Below are 19,318 nucleotides of genomic sequence, written 5' to 3'. Positions count from 1 at the left end.
TTTGTATTCACAATTTTGGCAAGCATGTGCGAAATATAGGGCTTCTGAGACTAGCTATGAGACTACCTTTGCAAAACAGAAAATTAGAATGATCCAGTTCCCTTGGAGAAACTCTTAAATTAAACATTTGTTTGACAGTATTTTGAAAAAAAATCACCTTCTCCACTATTTTCAAATGGTACAAAACTAGGTATTTTTTTTTAACCTTTCATTGAGTATGAATGATATATTTAATACCAGAAGTGTATTTTTTAGGCAATCATAGAAATTTTAGTGTTCATTAATGACACAATATATCTATGTCTCCTCCTGTTTTAATAGACAAAATTTGCTTCGAAGTACTGTGGAAAATTGTCTTTATTCTTAGTTGAGACTCCTACAGAAAGGGTATATAAATACTGATGTGGTTATATACGTGCTCAACTTCTTTTAACCAACTGAACTGTGTACTAGCTCACTTGTCATGCTTGCAAACCCTGAGCAGAGGCTACAAAGCACGCACCCCTCTTTCCCTCTCCCTATTTTTTATTGCATCCTGTCACATGCTATGTGTAGGCCTGAGTTCAGGAGTGCCCGTATTTGCTTTTGTTGTCGTACAAAGTGGCCACAGGCTTGCTGTGTTTCAAGCTCTCTGTTTCCCATCCTGCTGCGGGGGGTCTGTGAGGTGCTGCTGCATGTGGGAATGCGGGCCTCCCGGCGGGTGGACACTGCGGGGACTGTGGGGTGGGAAGGGACTGGGTGGGAGCTCCGTGCATGTGGACTCCTGGGGCTGCTGAAGCGTAGTGCCTGCACCCCTCTGGGTGGAGGAAGGATGGGCACCTGGCCTCCAGGCACCATGAGCCCGGCACATAGGCTGTAGCTCCTCTGGGAGCTGGCTGTGTGGGTAAGAGGTGGTGAGAGTGGAGTGCGGAGTTGCAGTTTTCTGTCTTAGGAAGAACAACAGCCTTCTCACTGACTGTAGGCTCGGTTCGATCTTTCCAAACCTTAGTGCAATGCTTGTTCATAGCCTTTTCTAGAGGAATAGTGGACTTTGTGTTAACCAGGGGTGGATGTCAAGACTGACAGTCAAATTCAGTTTGTGCCCAACCTGAATATAAATACTTTTTTTTTTTTTCTACTTTCACCCTTTATATCCCTTTCTCGGTACACAATAGATCATAATTATGTTGTCCTCTGTCATCTTCTCTCTCCCCCCTGGAAAGTAATGAGGGTTAGAGGGTTTCAGAGAAGGACTGTTTATAAAGGGATATGGCAGAAGGGATTTTGCTGGCTGAAATGCTGCAGGGCTGAGTGGAATGTAAGCTCAGAGGTGGTGGTACTCAGCAGCATCAGTGCGTTCAGTTGATAACATCTGACCAAACCTGTTGAGGTCTCCTTTTCAGGAGCCAGCATCAATTTTTCTCTTGCACCTCAGCTGATGTGATTATGATTCTCTTGGTGATAAATGCTGGGCTTTGAGTAACCACCTACTCCTCTTTTCTGTTACAGAGCTCCAATATGGGAGGCAAACTGAGCAAGAAGAAGAAGGGATACAGTGTCAATGATGAAAAAGCAAAAGACAAAGACAAGAAGGCTGAAGGAGCAGCAGCTGAGGAAGAGGAAACTCCAAAGGAGGCTGAGGATGCCCAGCAAACCACAGAGACCACAGAAGTGAAGGAGAACAACAAAGAGGAGAAGGGCGAAAAGGATACTCAGGTCGCTGCCAATAAGACGGAAGAAAAAGAAGGGGAGAAGGAGAAAACAGTGACCCAGGAAGAAACCCAGAAACCAGAACCAGAGAAGTCAGAGTCTGTTGTTGATGGGAAAGTAGAGCCACAGAAGAACAATGAACAGGCACCCAAGCAAGAGGAGCCAACTGCAACCTCTGCTCCTGCTGCCAGTAGCGAAGCACCCAAAACTTCTGAGCCTAGCAACGATGCAAAAGCTTCCCAGCCTTCAGAAGCCACAGCTCCCAGTAAAGCAGATGACAAGAGCAAAGAGGAAGGGGAAGCCAAAAAGACTGAGGCTCCCGCAACGCCTGCAGCCCAAGAAACTAAAAGTGAAGTGGCTCCAGCTTCAGACTCAAAACCTAGCAGCAGCGAGGCTGCGCCTTCTTCCAAGGAGACCGCGGCAGCAACAGCAGCACCTAGTTCCACTGCTAAGGCCTCGGACCCTGCAGCCCCACCAGAGGAAGTGAAACCTTCTGAAGTTCCAGCGACTAATTCGGATCAAACCATAGCGGTGCAAGATTAAATTGGACAGCCTGTTGAAACAACCACTTAAAACAACCTGTGTCTTTTTTTTATTTTTTCAGCTATACTAACTCGTTTCAGATCTGAAATAACAAATATGTATTGCCCAGAAAGAAAAGGAGAAGAAAAAAAAAAGAAAAAATGAAAAGGATGTCCCACCAAGTTGGGAGGGAGGGAGCGGGGAGAATCCAAATAGTATTTTTGTGGGGAAATATGTAATATACTTTCTGCCAACTTGACACAAGTCCTGGATTTAAAAAAAAAAAAAGTAAAATAAATGGATGTCTGAAAGTACAGCACATCTTTTGTATCTGAACTGCTGTAAATGCACTCCACCAATGTTTCAAAATCTTCTTTTTGTTCTGTAATGGGGTTTGGGAGTGATGCGTTTGATTCTGCCCACTGGGTTTGTGCCAAGGCAATCAGATCTTTGAAAGCAGTATTTTCTGTGGTTTTTTTATTTACAGCCTTTCTTATTTTGATATTTTTTTTATGCAGTGGATGAATGCCAACTTTCAGACAAAACCCACTTAGCTGTCCACATATTTCTCAATGCCAATCCTCCAATTCTTCCTCTCCAAATATTTTTTGGGAGTAAAAAGCATTCTCATCCTACTTAGCCTACCTAGATTTCTCATGACGAGTTAATGCATGTCCGTGGTTGGGTGCACCTGTAGTTCTGTTTATTGGTCAGTGGAAATGAAAAAGTCTGCGTTCATTGCAGTTCCAGTTTCTCTTCCATTCTGTGTCACAGACACCAACACACACTCATTGGAAAAAAAATGAAAAAACAAAATGTACAATGGATGCATTGAAATTATATGTAATTGTATAAATGGTGCAACAGTAATAAAAGTTAAATAATTTAAAAAATAGAAAAGTGTAAAGACTGATTAAATCTTCACTTTTACCTTTTGGGAACTAGATGAAGGAGATGCTTACACTCTGAGAAGAAGTATTACATCTGGGGCTTCTTACTGTCCTATTTATAGCGAAGTAGAGGTAAAGAAAGAATCATGAACTGCGTGATCCTAGAAACACGCTGCCATAAACTCCTACTTCAACAGCCACAAGCATTCACAGGTGAGGCTGGAAGAAGTGGCAAATGAACAGCACATCTCGTATGTGTTTTATCCCAGACAAAGTAGAAATGGCTTTTGCTTGCCTTAACATGGCCAAAAATGCTCTCTTGCTATTTTAAAGAGCCAGAGGCATGCTGACTGGGTTTTAACTGGGAGTTAGGCAGTAGAATTGATAAACTGATCTTTTAAAATGAAGCAATTATGTTTAATCCTAGTCCTATTAAAATATTCCTAGTGCTGATACACTTTGCTCTTTTCCCCATTGCCTTTGTACGGGACATGAACCGCAGCTGCCACATTAGGCCAATTCTGTGTATTCCAAATATGAGTAACCTTGTGTAGGTAAGCAGATGTTTAGCCTAGGATAAACAACATTTTTCAATAGTTTTGTCTGTTTGCCCCATTTTTATTCAGCAGAGCTGCTGAATAATTGCTGTTTCTGCCGAGTAGTGTCCTTGCTGGATACAGACAATGATTTCAGTGCAGAGCCCAGGATTCACAAAAAAGAAGCGTATTGGATCGGTCCATCAATAAGCTCTTAGGCTGAGCAGAGGTTTTGCGAGAAGTGAGCAGTGGTTAACAGAAACAGCTGGTACACATACAAAAGGGATGAGTGGACTTATATTTAGTCAATAAAGGAAATTATGGAAATTATGTTTTAAAATAATATAAATTATTCAACATACACTCTCTCCATGCAATGAGGATGATTCACTCTACAACTTACACAATTCTTATCCTTTATTCTGTTCTGGAATACAGGGTTCTTATACTGTGCTGGCAATACTGATGTGCAGTCATGCACCCATGGAAAATCTGCTGGAGCAGGCTGGAGTAGTTCTGTTGGGTTTAGATCAGGTCATTCACTTACATGAATCTTGCACCACCATCAGGCTTTTGCATCCTTAATGTGAAGGAGTCAATGTAATGCATAACACGTCAAAATAAAGTGGATTCTTTCACACAGAGAAAGCTCAGCTAGGTACTCTGGCTTAAAAAGAAGGCAGGCTTTTTTAGATTAAATAGCTGAAGCACTGCAAGGGGCCAGGCATGTAACACATTCAGAGTAGTTCATCAAGCCTTGTGCAGATGTAGCTGTCACGGTCTACAACATCTTTGTGCGGCCAAATTTGCAACTTTCCTGCAAATCTGTAAGAGCCCTCTGCCGTTGTTTCCCAGTGTAGATGTGTCCTGGAGAGGGACAACTTCTGTCCACAACCCCCCCATGAATTTTCACAAGATGAGTCCAGGATTGCGAGAAGTGCAGGGATCCTGCAGTGCTTTGTGATGATGCAGTACTGAATCGACCTGAAGATGATGGGACTAAATCTGTGCTTTGCCTTTGGGTTGGAAGCGGCTGCCAATGGACAATAGGTATGTAACTTGTTTACTGGGATGGTATGCAAATGTACCTACTAACAATATCACACCTTAACTGCTTTCACACCCGTTAATTTTCAATACAATGTTCAAAATAGCGCTTCATCTCTATTACTAAAACAGTTTCACAATCAACACCTGCCTTGTTTTCCTCTGAGATATCTCAATTTAGCACACTTTTAGAGCTGGAGAGAAGATCTTGCATGCAGTCTTACGTTAATTCTTTGAAGCAATTAAAAACACCCCTGTGCTCCCCAGTGGTACCCAAACCCAGCAGCCTCTGTGGCAGCTGACAGCAAACTCAACACACGTGCTGCTGTTCTCACAATGTGCTTGCTGACGGTAGTTTCTTCCCAACAGTGTAGATGGTGCAAGGGAAGGTTACGGTCCATGTGGGTGGAAATCACTAGCACATGGGCAAAGAAATACACACTTGTGTTTGGGAAGCTGAAAGGCAGTGCAGCCAAAAGCTGCTCAGTATTCTCAAAAAAAAAAAAAAAAAAAAAAGAAAGAATGTTGGCATATAATGTTTTAATTTCTTTTATAAATAGAGAGGGCTGCAAAATTAACCTTGTCATAGCAGTTAAAATGCTTAGTTTGTAACTGGTAGTGCCAAGGCATTCTGGCTTAGGCCGTTGCTCCACAGTGCTGCTATTCCATACCTACATATACAGGGAAAGAAATAATCTCTGTTCTGAATTAAGTGTATATGGTTAATAGAAATGTGAAGCAAGTTGCTTGCCTGAAGTGGCATGAGAAAAGGCTAGAGCCTAGACCCCTGTGTTTCTTCACCTCAGTCCAGTATCTCATCTCCGACATCCTTTTTTTCTGAGTTATAATCACTCTCTAATAACAGTAAGAGTACGCTAAGGGTACAGAGCTAGCAGGCATGTTAATGCTTTGAGTGTAAGCACATTGCAGATAACTTCAAAGGACCTAGCCCTTTAGTGAAAGTGTGCCAAAGTAATAGAGAAATTCAACCCTGGGAAAGAACCTTTGCTGTTGTTTAGAGCCCCTAAAGAGAGGTGTTTGCAAGGTCTCCCTTGTTTTGCATTGGCGACTGTCAAGAATCTGTGCTCTCCCTTCGGCAATAGGAAGGTCAGCGTCACTGGCTTTACTCACACTTTGCTCACATTTTCACAGCAAGGAGAAATGGAGAAATGCAGCTGCTGTTAAATGTACAGCAACTTAAGCTTGCTTTTTTTTTTTTTTTTTTTTTTTTTTTGCTGTACCTGCTGGTACTTCTATAATGATATTTTGAGATGGAAAACCAAGTACAGTTATGTTAAAATATTCATAATGACATAGCTTCCTAGAAGCAATGCTTACCACTTGTCCTGTAGCCAGTTTCTGTCCGCTTACTTATGTGTCTGTGCAGGATGGACACTTCCATGAAGAAACAGTAAAATAATACATTATAGGATGTGTTAGTGTCTTATGTGACAGCACTTCTAGGCATATGACTGTGTGACTGCCAGTATATAAACAGTCAGTGACTCTCAAATTTCTACTGGCACGTCCTTTGTCCCAGCACATACCTAGGAGGTCTATCCGTTCTCTGTCACACCTAACAATTCCCTTCTCCAGACTGGCTTAAACTCCAGCTTGGTTCTAGGGTACTGAAGTGAGCTTGAAGCAGTGGCTGAATTAATCCCTCAGTCTTGCTTCAGGAGCGTCTTATCATTAGATTGCATTTCTCTGAATTTATCCTTATTTAGCCAAACTGGGGAGTGTGTCAAAGAAATACCTCAGATTTGTTGCCAGTGCTGCAGAAGGCATTTTCTCACAGTACATCTCGTTAGTACATCTACTTCTATACTTTCATTGTTGTCTCTTTGCACTGAATTAACAGTCTTTAAGGCCTCTATAAGAATTAAAAATGCTAATCACTTGGTTTTCTCTTTTTTTTTGGGGGGGGGGAGTCACATATTTTTTTCTGCAGCAAACTCTCCACATTTATCCTGAGTGGGGCTCAGGATATTTGGAGTGGCCTATAAGAAAGAAAGAAACATGGGGACAAACTTTTTAGCAGGGTCTGTAGCAATAAGACAAGGGATAATGGTTTTAAACTAAAACAGGGTAGATTTAGACCAGATATAAGAAAGAAATTTTTTACTATGAGGGTGGTGGAACACTGGAACAGGTTGCCCAGAGAGGTGGTAGATGCCCCATCCCTGGAAACATTCAAGGCCAGGTTGGATGAGGCTCTGAGCAACCTGATCGAGTTGGAGATGTCCCTGCTCCTTGCAGGGGGGTTGGACTAGATGACCTTTAAAGGTCCCTTCCAACCCAAACCATTCTATGATTCTATGACTTTCTGCCTTTCATTTATTTTATTTTTTTTAATTTTGTTTTATATTTAACCTCTCCACCATATTTTGTGCAATATGAATACATATTAGCTGTTAAGCAATCAGATTTGGAAACCATGGCTGTCCAGTCATGGGAAAATCAGAGCACAAGGAACAGCAGCATACATGTGTTTTCCTTCACTGCTGTGAAAAAGAGTCTTTTCCAGGATCGGCAGAGCTTTGCTTGCTGCATTTATCAGGCTGGGCTCAATATCTGTCCCCAGAGGTAAGGAGGAAGAGGTATTTTCTGGTTTTTTTCTTGTTGGAGGGAGAGAGGGAAGGGAGTGGACGTTTCAAAATACGGCCACAGGTGTTGGGACACAGGGCATATGACACAATTTTTTTTGTTTCCTGGAGACGACACTATTGTATGTTAACTGCCCACAATAGGGTTACCAAGTCTCTCCAGCTTGTCAGGATATTTGTCTCTCTTTTAGCATATTTATTTCTGTAGACTATAAATATTAATTCCAGCTCTTACTCTCATGGCTGTTTTAAATGTATTGCCTCCATCTTTAGATAGGCTTTCCTCCACAATGCAAGTCTTACATCTCAGAGTTTCCTGTTGCATCAGGAGGCTGACAGAGCTTCTTGATGGCTTGACGTGACTGAGATGACTTTTTCTGAGACTGTTCAGTGACGTGAAGTGCAGATTTGATTGAGTTCCAACCTTTTTTCACTTACTAAGAAAAGTTCAAAGGCTTTACATTACGTTCCTGCTGAGGGTAAGGTGAAATCTCCCTACAAGCCCTACTAGTCTGTTATTTGGAATGTCATCAGGTTGCTGCAAAATGAATAACTTGCTAAATATCACTGCTGGTTCAGCTGGCCAGTAATTTTAGATTAGCACTTGCTAAAGTTCAACATTCAGTCTCAGTTGAGAATTAAACAAATCATACTGGACTCAATACAAGGACAGAATAGAGCTGTTCACATTAGAAGGTAGAAAAGTAATAGAATCAATTTTTTTTTCCTCCATTCAGTTCCATCCAGTTTAGAAAACCAATGTGAAACAGGAGTCTGTCCCTAGATGGTCTTTTCACTGTGGGTATGAGGCAAAGCTCATAGCAGCCAGACTGTAAGTCAGAGTAGCCAGAAAATGGAGAAGATCTTTAAAACTTAACAGTTACTACTTTAAACCTTAAACGTGAACAGTAGGCATTTTAATCACTGCCTACACAGCCCCCTTGAGAAGCTGGGCTACTAGAAATACCCAGTGTGGCAGAACGCCAGCTGGGCTTTTGTTCTGCCTGTTCCAGGGGCTCTCATTTTTAGCACTAGTTTTTCCCTATCCCTGTTTTATTGGCTTTTTACCAATTTTAGGTTTATTATGTGTTAATGAGAATAGTAGACTGTAATGACAGACCATACTGATGCTCCGTTAATAGCATTTTCTGGCTTTAATTTTTTTTGGTAGAGTTCTGGCATTACTTTCAGGATTCTGAACTGTGTCTGTAAAAACTTATATGTTTACCAAGTAGGATATTAATTGATCTGGTGGAAAGGAGAAACTGAAAAAATAATTATATCATTGGAAATTGGTGCAAGCCTGAAAGAACAAACCCCTTTTTTTTTTTTTCTGCAACGATCTGGGATTCTGAAATGTCTCACTGTAAGCTGAAAGACCCTATGGAGATTTCAAAAGATATCACATGTCAGTATGCTGAATACATTGTTGGTTTAAGCTCTGCTGCTCTGTCCAATTATCTGAACTTTGTCAGCTGCACTTCAATTTTTTATTTTTAAATAAAAAACAGCATTCCCATGCTAGCATTTTTGTTTCAAAAGGCAAACAACAGTAGCTCATAATGAGGATGTTGCAAAGGAAAATTTCAATCCCGTTAAAACTTGAATAACCTTTTCCAGTAGAAGAAAGTTTAACACTACTTAGGAATATTTTACAACATTTTATTTAAAATTAAAAGTTTCCTGATAGCCAGTTTTTCAAGGACATATTCATAAAACCATACTTTTATAGTATAACTGTTTATCACAAGCTAAACGGACAATCTAATGGAGTATAGCCACACATTGCAGGCTAAGGAAAGAAAACCTGGAACATGGGAGGCCAGTCCATCAGCTAGCAAAGTTATTGATTCAGGTCCACTGAACTGTATGAAAATCATTTTATTTGCAGTTATTCCATATAGATCTGTAAAAAAATTATTAGCAATAGAATGTCACGTTATAGTAGCTAGCATTGAATGATTTGATATGAGAGAATTAAGCTGTTAACCTTAGTGATAACATAATAACAGACAGATTTAGATTTGAATTGAAGCAATGTATGAATACTAATTAGGAATGTATTGTAAATTCTGAAACAGAAAATTTAAAGGTTTTATTCATAACTTAGACAGTCAGGTTTTTTTTAATGTTTCATAGTGTTTCTGTGAGACAAGAAGAACAATAAAATGATCAGCATATTCCTACATACGCATGTAAAAATGAAATGGAGAAGAAAAATTAATGATAGCAGGGAGGAGTGGTATATACTTTCTAATAGGTGTTAGATTTAAACTGATGCATTATGTTGCACTTAAATATCTTGGGCTTAAATTTTGCCTTGCACCCTATTTTGTTGTTCTAGCTTAGCTGTATCACACACATGTTGGATCAGACTTTTGGATGAGATCGGAACAGCAGCTCTGTTTTCACTGCACCGCCACTATTTTTGTAGCCATACCTGACCCAATTTTATACCAATTTTTCCAGTTTAATCTGCCAAGACCAGCATCATTACATGACACTGGGGATCTGAATAGGTGATGACCCAAAGATGGGCCTTTACCATCCAGATGGAGCTCTGTGCGACTGTGCTGCATCTGAGCTCGTTACCTCTGGCTTTGATGTGTCCGCACCAATGGCAGGGACTGTGAAAAACTGTCAGTGGATTTTAATGTGCGTTGGGTGCCCCATATCTCGCTGACCTCCTCTCTTACCCATACTCAAAAAGTATGGGCAGCTGATACATTCTAGCATGCTGAGCTAGGGAGTGCTGCTCTGGGTCTCAGCTGAAAGGCTGAAAACTTGAAAAAAGGCTATACAGTTTCTTGGTCAAGATAAGCAGAGAATGGAAAAGAAGAGTTTGAAAGTATGATAATTGACATAAAAGTTGTATTTAACTTCATGGTAGAATAAGGTGACAAAGACATAGGCTGCCTCCCAAGAAGCGCAGCACCTTGCAAATGGGATCACATACAGTATTGTAGAGGAGGAAACTGAGGACAAAAGCATAGCTAACATGAGACTAAATATTGCTTTTAGGGAAAAGCAAAATTTGTGATGACTGGAGGGACATCTAGTCTGGCAGAAAAGCACGTCTACTGTTGTCATTTTTAGCGAAGGGATCTTATTTGAAATCTATTTAAAGATTTTTTTTTTGTGTGATGCTTACATTTCTGAGACTTAATTTAGATTACAAATACAAGAAAATACATTTTGGTATGCTCAATTAAATTTTGCAACAGCATAAGCAAAACCTTCCTACAGGAGGATGTAGGAGTGTAAAAAGAAATGAACCGTGGTGTCGGTGAAGCACAAGTTCCTAGCTAGTATACTGAATATATGCAATGTTTTTAATAAAAATGAGAGGATAGGATGGAAGCTGTGGCCACAGCGATCAGAGCACATTTTCACTGGATGGAAAGGCTTGTTTTAGTGGTGAGATACCATCCAATGATACTATCAATCAAATCCAACTGCAATCAATTCTAGTCGTAATGCTTCAGCATAAATATGACTTTTTTGAAGGAGCAGCTTTTATGTGAATGGCTGTTTCTGTTGACTTTATGACCTTGCTGTCCAGCTTGAAAATTCCAGAATTAGTTTGATAGCATTGAAATTAAGAATCAAGCCATCTGTTGCAAGTCAGTCACAGGGTAGGTGTAGATAGAGAAGATGACTAAAAAGACATTACAAGGTCAGAGAAGCATTTGGGAAGGAGTCAGTCGCAGGGAGAACGTCAGGAGAAGACTGCAGTCAGTATGCAACGCCAGGATAATGATTTTCAGAGTACCACTTTGAATAGGTATGGAGACAAGATGCAAGCTGACAGTCTGGACTAGATAAAATGTATTGTAGGCTGCCGACGTTATGCAAAAAGAAAGTACAGGGGTTTTGCCTGCGTGTGAAGGCACAGAGGAAATCATACACTGCTATTCTTTTCCCTTTCACTCCAGCTCACCCACATTGATATTTATTCCTCCTGCAGGCTTAACTTTTCCCTCAAGGATCTCTTTCTTGTCCTCAAGATATGCTTTAGTCAACAGGTAAGACTTTCCTAAAGTGGCAAAAGCATCCATTTAAAAGGAACATGGCACATACCACATGTCTTCCAGAGAGCTCCTGTGCTTCTGGAGAGGTTTCATGTACAGCCTTGCTCCTCAAAGCATCTTGGACAAAACAGACATGTACCAGCTCACCTGGTATCTGAAACCATTGCACACCTTACCTGGTTACTACATAGATTTTCTCCACAGTTTTATCACTATGCAGATACAGGTAGGTGTGGAGTGTTTTAGTACTTGCCTAAAACAACAATGATCCTATTATCCCGGAGAGATCATTTTATGGGCAACTTCTCCAGCTGCCTTGTGTGCTGCTGGGCCTGGACTGATTGCACTGGGGAGGAGAGCTGCCCACCTGTAGCTCACCAGGGCTGCCCTCAGTGGGCTGCCTCTCCGTGCCGGCCAGCTGCTCGTCCTTCTGCCTGGGCATATCTGCACCAGTCTCCTACTGAAGAGACTTGGCTTGGAGGACAATAAATCACCTGGGGAGGCCATGGAACCGCCTTAGGGGAGCTTAAGGATGGGGTGGAGAACTATTTGTCGGGAATTACGTGGATATGGTTGCATCTCCCTTAATGCAGGGGAATAGGAAACCCTATAAGACTTTGAAAGTCAAAGTCTTTCAAGTTTTCTATGGTTCTGCGATAACCAAAGATTGTACCAATAAGAACTATTTTCCTTCACATGAATGAGAGCTACACTCTATCTGCTTTCATGGAATAATAATTCACTCTACATTGCCTTCAGCAGGACTAAGGGCAGTACAAGGTACCGTTCAGTCTTAAATAAATCCCACAGTGCTGTACTTCAATAGTTGCAAACTGTTACTCTGGGATATGGAGTAGCCCCTTTTAAAATGGATTTTTGAAGTATTGTCTGAGTGCCCAGAATGAAATGTGTCTCAATTTTACTCTACATTTTTTCCCCTCTCTTACGTGATTTCATTCCAGCCATTCTTTTGTCCTCCAGGCCTTCAATAGGCAAAACTGTTTACTTTTTCCTATATACATCAATCAAACCACAAATGAGAAAAAATAGCATGTGTCTGGGTCACAACCTTCCCTTGCATATATTTTTGCAGCACTTCAGTTCATGTCTCAGTCTGCTATAGGCAAGGATCATATTGCTATTTCAATTGGGCAAAATCATCTGTTATTATAAATTGACTTGGGGACATGCATATATCCAGCAGTGGTGAGAATTTTCTGAGCTTTGTGTGCTTTATTTAAAAGTGCAATTCACAATGGATCTCTAATGGAAAGTGCTAGTAACACTGCAAACTCCCAGAGTGCTGCCTGTGCAAAAATAGGTGAGGCTTTCTTTTAAGAAGCACTTCTGTTGATTTGGCAGAATTAGACCAGCAAATTGTAGTGATGAACTGTATAAAAATGACCTGGAAAATCCCTGCCTCATGTACAGTGCTGACTGCTGAGCAATCATTGCTGTTCTGTGCTTTTTTCTTTGTGTTGGCCTGTGCATAGATATACTAGTATTGAGTTAATTCAGAGCTGGGATAGGCATAGGGGAAACCACACAATTTTAAACTCCCTTTTTGTATTCTGAAGAGCAAAATATTTTCTAAGCCTTTCATTTTTCTTGTGGGGAGGAAGTAACAAGATTGGAAACAGAAGCTAGGCCAGACTTTCTCAAGTCCTTGTGCACCTCCGCACAGCTACGTTCAGGCACGAAAGGCAGCTCAGAAGTGACTCAGCCATATGCGTAATAGTAATTAGATACATTTGAAACTCAGGAACTAACAACTTTGAGGATTATTTCAAACCCTTTCCAGCTGAAAACTCCACAGGTTCATCTCCCTCTCTACTCTGTCTTGACTCTCGGCATCTATTAACACCTAAACCTCAGAAAAATATCTGTAAAAAATACCGGGTTTTGTATCAAAAGTCTCAGAAACCACCACAGATTCCATGCTTCCCCCACCCCTCTTGTCTTAGTTTGGCCAAATTCATTGAAATTTCAGTGAATTTGAGGACCAAACTGCACATACAGCTTCCCACAATTTTATCCAGGATAATTATGCTCTTAAAATAATCCTCAAAGCTATTAAAATGAAGGAAAAAAGAAAATTAAAGTTTGTTCAACTGGAGCAATTGTATGTGGGCAAGATGCTTGAGCATCTGAGCATCTTTTCCATAATAAAAACTGGAACTGCTGAGTAATCAGCCATGCCCTTCCACGAAATCTGGACTGTTTATTCACAGGTGGTTCCCAAAGATTCAGCTCACTTGCTGTCTGAAAGCAATGGTTGTCTTACCCTGTTACCATATAGATTTTCTCCGCTGTTTTATCACTATGCAGATACAGGTGGGCGTGTAGTGTTTTAGTAGTTGCCTGTCTCTATTTGTAATACTCCCACAAAGTCCCTAATCTTTATTGAACAACTTTATCTTTTTCAAATAAGAAACATGAGTTTCTTACCGAGTGTACAATTGGAACCACCATAAGAAGTTACTGAATAACTAAGGGGAGAGCTGCATTCCTTGAGACGTTGTATCAAACCTAAATACAGTAATGAGAGCCTCTTTTTCTCTACCTGATGCAGTTAACAAAGATCTAAGAGAGATGAAATAGCAGTGTGGTTTGATTTTTTTTTTCCTTTGGAAAGTTACAATATTTTCAGTTCTCATAATTTTCTTCTTCTACGTGTAAAGTATTTGGCTTTACAATAATTGCAACTGCTCATAATACTCATTATCTGCACTCATTGTGCAGAAGTGGTGCTATTTTAAATCATTAAATGAATGGAACTATATAATATGTACTTTAGCAACTTTTACTCATGGACTACAAGGTATATTTGATGAGTTGATTTCACTATGGAAGATAAATGGCAGTATATATACTCCATTACATATAGCTGTTGCAGTGGGCCCACAGTGCGTGCAAGTAGAATCCCGTGGTGTCACATGGTAAGAGAGACCACATTTTCTATGGCTAATAATCCAGACAATCACAGTTATCGCTACTCTGTCATGAGTTTATATTTAATAAGATATTTTTCCACCTTGAGACAAAGACAAAACAATTTTTTAAAACTTTCTGCATTAGCTTTGCTTAGTTTTAAAGCAATTGCCTAAGACAATAATCAGAACAGCTCCTAAGAGATGCTGGAGGCTTGAGGGCAGGGACTGGAAAGTTAGGAAGAAAAAAATATTTTTATTTTTCATTAACTTCTTATTATGCAATATTTGGAAAACTCTTTACTAACATATCTTCTTTTTAGGAGATCACATTTATTTTAAAGTTTTTAGAGCCTGAAGCTTTCTGTAGATGTTCTTAAATGAATAATCTACTGTCAAAGAAGGGAAAAATAGCATAGAAGGTTAAAAAAATGTCCTCAGTCTAAAATAAAGTTTCAAATTACTCTGAAACAGTCACAGCTAGTTCAAGCTTCAAGTGCATTAGCAGTAATGCAGCAGGTAAAGAAGCAGTGTGCATCTCAGAGTGGCAGTCTGATTCACTTTGGTTTTGGAAAGTCAAATGGAAAACAACACAGCCTTAGCCGGGACAAGGTATCTATTCTGTTCACTATATCTGCTGTTCTGAAATCAGGCATGTGCTAGTTACCCATGTAGCCCACTCTGTCCCCTACCTTCTGTGTCTGTGAGAGTCTAGAGGCGTTCTTGGTTTGCAGACAAGCATCGTAGTTTGGCCAGGTAGTGTCATCAGGGGGAGAAAAAATGTGACATGGTTGCTCTGGCGTAACCATTAGCATAGCTGCCAGTAAAACAGGGACAGAAATAATGTTGGTGAGACGCAAAGCTTAAAAGCTTATGTTTTTGTGCATTTGTAATAAAACCAACTCTATTAAATGATCTGAAAGTATAAGGCTTTATTAAGCCTCTGTGTACAATACTGTTCCAACTTAGTATTTTGGTAAGCTGCCTTTATGTAGATATCTGTACAACATAAGCTACTGTTCCACTAAGAAATAAAATGTTTGGGATTATCCTGGAATTATGAAGAGGCATTGTGTGAATTACAGCAGTATAAATTACTGTCTATTGGTTTAATTACTATACGAGGATGGGGGGAGTAGGTTACCAGTGAAGCACCAGGAAAAGAGTCAGTGAGAGGATTTAAAAGCACGAGCTAAACTTAAGAGATCAGGGCAGCATGGAGGGTGGAGGCTTTCTCTGCTTTCTCCTATTCATTTTCTCTCACCACTTGTAGACTCAGCAGTTTTTGGCACTTCTCCCTTTGTGATATTTCTATGATCCTCTGCTGGTGGACACCACTGACATATTGTAAGTATAGAGTCCCCGCTGTGCACTTTGTCTTTACTCTGTAGCTCTCCAGACTAGCAATTCTTTATAAGAACTATCAAGTGTACTCTAAAAAAATTATCTATGTTTTCCTCTTACTTACCAGCCTCCTGTTTTCCCTCCTTCTCCAGGTACTACAGTAATGATCTCAGAGAGAGAAATCTCTGTGTTTTTCTTTATTTGTTTTTAAGGTTTTCTTCTTTCTCTCTCTTTTTTTCTTCTTCAAAATCTTGATGGAAAGAACATGACCACTTTCCTTTTGGGGAACAAAGATCCCAATTAATCTGTTATTTTTCTCATGGAGTAAAAGAAGTCACTGAACTTACATGCTCCAATAACCTCTCTACTTTGTACTGATTCACATGGTTAAAAAAAAAAAAGAAATAAAATAAAATAAAATAAAAGAATATATATCCTAATGCTGTTCTGAATGAAACTGAGAGAAGTTTTGCTTTGGTTGGTAATGATTGAAGAACAATGTCCCTGCAAAACAAGGATCAGGTTGTGCACCACACTGAAGGAATTAATTACATCACCACTGATTCTAGTGTGAGAGAGGACAAGTTCAAAGTACTCTCAACAGATGATTTTTCAAATAACCATTTTCTCTAATTTTCCTTTGACTCGGAAGAGTTACTGCTGTGAACAAACAGGCAGTCAGAGAAGACAGAGGAGGAAAAAGTGCTTGAAGGAGGTGACTGACAATGATTTTCATTTTTCTCTTCACAGGACAAACACACTTTGAATCCTTGTTACAGTGAAAGGACAATCTAAACCCAGTACAGTGACTACCTGAGCACAGAAATAGAGACTTAAATTCCCATGAAGAAAGCTCAGTTCCCTCATCTTAGTCTGGAGAAGAGGAGGCTGAGGGGAGACCTCATTGCTCTCTACAACTACCTGAAAGAAGGTTGTAAGGAGGTGTGTATTGGTCTCTTCTCCCAAGCAACTAGTTGTAGGATGAGAGGAAATGGCCTCAAGCTGTGGCAGGGGAGGTTTGATTGGTTATTAGGAAAAGTTTATTTACTGAAAGAGTGGTCAAGCATTGGAATATATTGCCCAGGGAAGTGGCGTAGTCACCATCCCTGGAGGTGTTAAAAAAACCCATGTAGACATGGCACTTCAGGACATGGTTTAGTAGGCATGATGGTTTGGGTTCACAGTTGGACTTGATTATCTTTGAGATCTTTTCCAACTTTAGTGATTCTATGATTCCTTTTTTTTTTATTGCTGCCTTTCTCTTTCTCTCACTTTCTTTTCTATTTTCTTCCTGCCAGTAGGCTTTACATAATATTCCAGGTGTGGAAAACATTTCATTACACAGCTGTCACTCAAAGTAAACACAGTCCTTCACATCTGCATTTGAAAACCCTTGGGGAAGTCTTCTTATACAAATAACTGATAAGAAATATTTGAGTGCTTCCCTTGTGAGGGTGGTGGGGTAAGAACAGGATGCACTCTGGAAAGCCAAAGTGTTTCAGGGGAAGCAGTGTTTGGCTGCCAAGCTCCATACCAAACCAAACCAGGACTGCCCTAGCAGCTAATACTGGCTGCCATAGGCATGGATCCAGCAAGGGCAATGCCCTTGTACCCAGGCATTTTGGTGTAGCCTTGGGAAGAGTATAGCTGAGGCAGTTATGGGCAGCAGCTTTAGTGGTGCCTTACTTCTCGCTCAATGGCTTCTGGAGATGGGGGTAGCAAGCCCCTTAGTTTCTATGGTCAAACTGTGCTTGGATCTGGAAGACATAACATGCCCTGTGTACTCTGATGGCCTAGTGACTGTGAAATCTTCAAGTGATAAATTTGAATTGTGGTTAAATTTTGTCCTTATCCCTCTAGCAGGTATATCCTATGACTCAAGCTGTTTGAGAAGTTCAGACTTCCTCCTACAGCTTTTTGTGGGCCAGCTCCCCATCTCCACCATCTAAACATCAGGCACCCACTTAACAGCTTCAGTGAGAAGATGGCGAGAAAGTAAAGAGGCTTTTTGAAAATTCGGGGACCACAAAAATAAATTGAATATATTATTTTAACAAAACAGAGGCTACTTTTTATTCAAGTCCTATTATTCAATTTAATATTCAACTGAATGCATCTCCAGCTGCATTGAATCAGTATACCTCATTAGACTTCAGTGCTTCGGTGGTCTTAAAACTTCTTAAGATTTGACTCCAATTTTTGTATTTAATGAAGCTGCCACAAAATTAACACAAAGCCCAGAAACCAGAGCTCTCCTCTGTAGAATTTAGCTTAGCTTGTCACATTGTATACAAAGTCCATTTATTTGACTGCAAGATTATTTAAGGAGGAATTTATTAGTGTTTCTAAGTTGCTTCAAACAGGCGGGCCAAGGTGAAAGTGCCATGTGTACTTGTACTTACTAATCAACAGAATGGTCATAGTATAAATTTCCAAGTCTGAGATAAACTATGATTAGCTGTGATCTCCCATTTAAGATGAATATCTGATGCACTGTAATGTGGAAGATTCATTTATGCAAGTTGAATACTGTGTTCTGATACTGGTTGTATACATAATGTAGAAGTATTTGTGATAAAGGAAGATGTTTCGAAATGGATTTCTGTGTTTGCTAGTAAAAGGCTGGAGGGAGAAGTAAGGATAAAATCTATACTATCTGAAGTATTCTAGAAGATGTCAACAGAAAAATGGAATTTTTCTTCTGTGTAAAATTGAACATCTAGAAATTTGGGTTTAATCTGAACTGAAAATGTTTCTATTTTAAAATTTTCATCTGAACCCAAACTTGTGAAATTTGTCATTCTGAAAAAGAAAAACACTTTGTTAACTATTTAAACCATTAGAAGATTATAAATATGTACAGTAACGTGTGTTTGCATCCTGTCTTTTTACATGTATATAATACTTGTAATGAATGTCCTGAATATTTGTGTAAAAATACTAACATAATCTCAAAATTATAAAGCTGCAATGATGTTTATCAGCACTAAAGTTATATATTAGACATGAAAATATTTATTTTTATGTTTCTCAGAGGAGGAAATGAGGGATTTTGAAATGCTTCAGTTTGACAAGACTGGATTTAAAGCAGTGGTGAAAAACTCTTCTGGCCTTTCAGGGAGGCCTTAAAAATATTATAGTTGTCTGCTGAGAAAAGACAGTGTAAAAAAACTAAAGAATACATGTCAGAGCAAGAACTGAATTTTGGCAGGAGAAGTGCTGAACTTCACACACTCATTACCTCCCAGGAATAGGCTGAGAGCCCACTGAAGTCAATGGGAATTTTTGACTGCCTTCAGTGTGTATTGGATCAGACCCAAAAGCCCTCTATTCAGCAAAATACTTAGGTGGATTTTACTTCAGGTATGAGCTTAATGAGACTTTAGCAAGTATTTAAAAGTCATGCACACTTGCACTTTTTGAATGCACACTTGAATTTTTTTTACTTTAACATCTACTGTGTGAATTGAATTACATTGTTGCAATGTAATAATAAGAAAAATTTTGAAGCAATGGTCTTTTGTTGTCTAAATACACAAAGAAATGAAAGCTCAAGAAGAGATGCTGGGCTACACTTCTCAAAAGAACCACAAAAAAGACAACTATTTCAAATGGGAAGTGAGAAAAAGCAGACGTTATAACCAGGGGATTTTCCAAATTTTAAATGAGGCCAAATTTACATTGTGGTAGGACTGAAAGATCAAAGCCAAAGGTGATATAAAT

At 39.7% G+C, this 19,318-nt stretch overlaps 1 protein-coding gene across 1 annotated transcript in view; it reads left to right on the top strand.

The window, feature by feature from the left end:
- BASP1 (brain abundant membrane attached signal protein 1) overlaps window positions 1–3,558 on the top strand; it is a 55,115-nt gene extending 51,557 nt beyond the window's left edge. Inside the window, exon 2 of the mRNA XM_086740351.1 lies at window positions 1,489–3,558. Coding sequence (XP_086596477.1) covers window positions 1,498–2,232 — 735 coding nt within the window. The 5' untranslated portion in view covers window positions 1,489–1,497 and the 3' untranslated portion in view covers window positions 2,233–3,558. The remainder of the gene's footprint in view (window positions 1–1,488) is intronic.
- Window positions 3,559–19,318: the final 15,760 nt, after the last annotated feature.

The sequence above is a fragment of the Chlamydotis macqueenii genome, chromosome 2 (assembly GCF_036417535.1).
Source record: "Chlamydotis macqueenii isolate bChlMac1 chromosome 2, bChlMac1.mat, whole genome shotgun sequence".
Taxonomy (NCBI): Eukaryota; Metazoa; Chordata; class Aves; order Otidiformes; family Otididae; genus Chlamydotis; species Chlamydotis macqueenii.
Note: the sequence above shows the minus strand (reverse complement) of the source record. Positions and strands in the feature narration are given on the sequence as shown.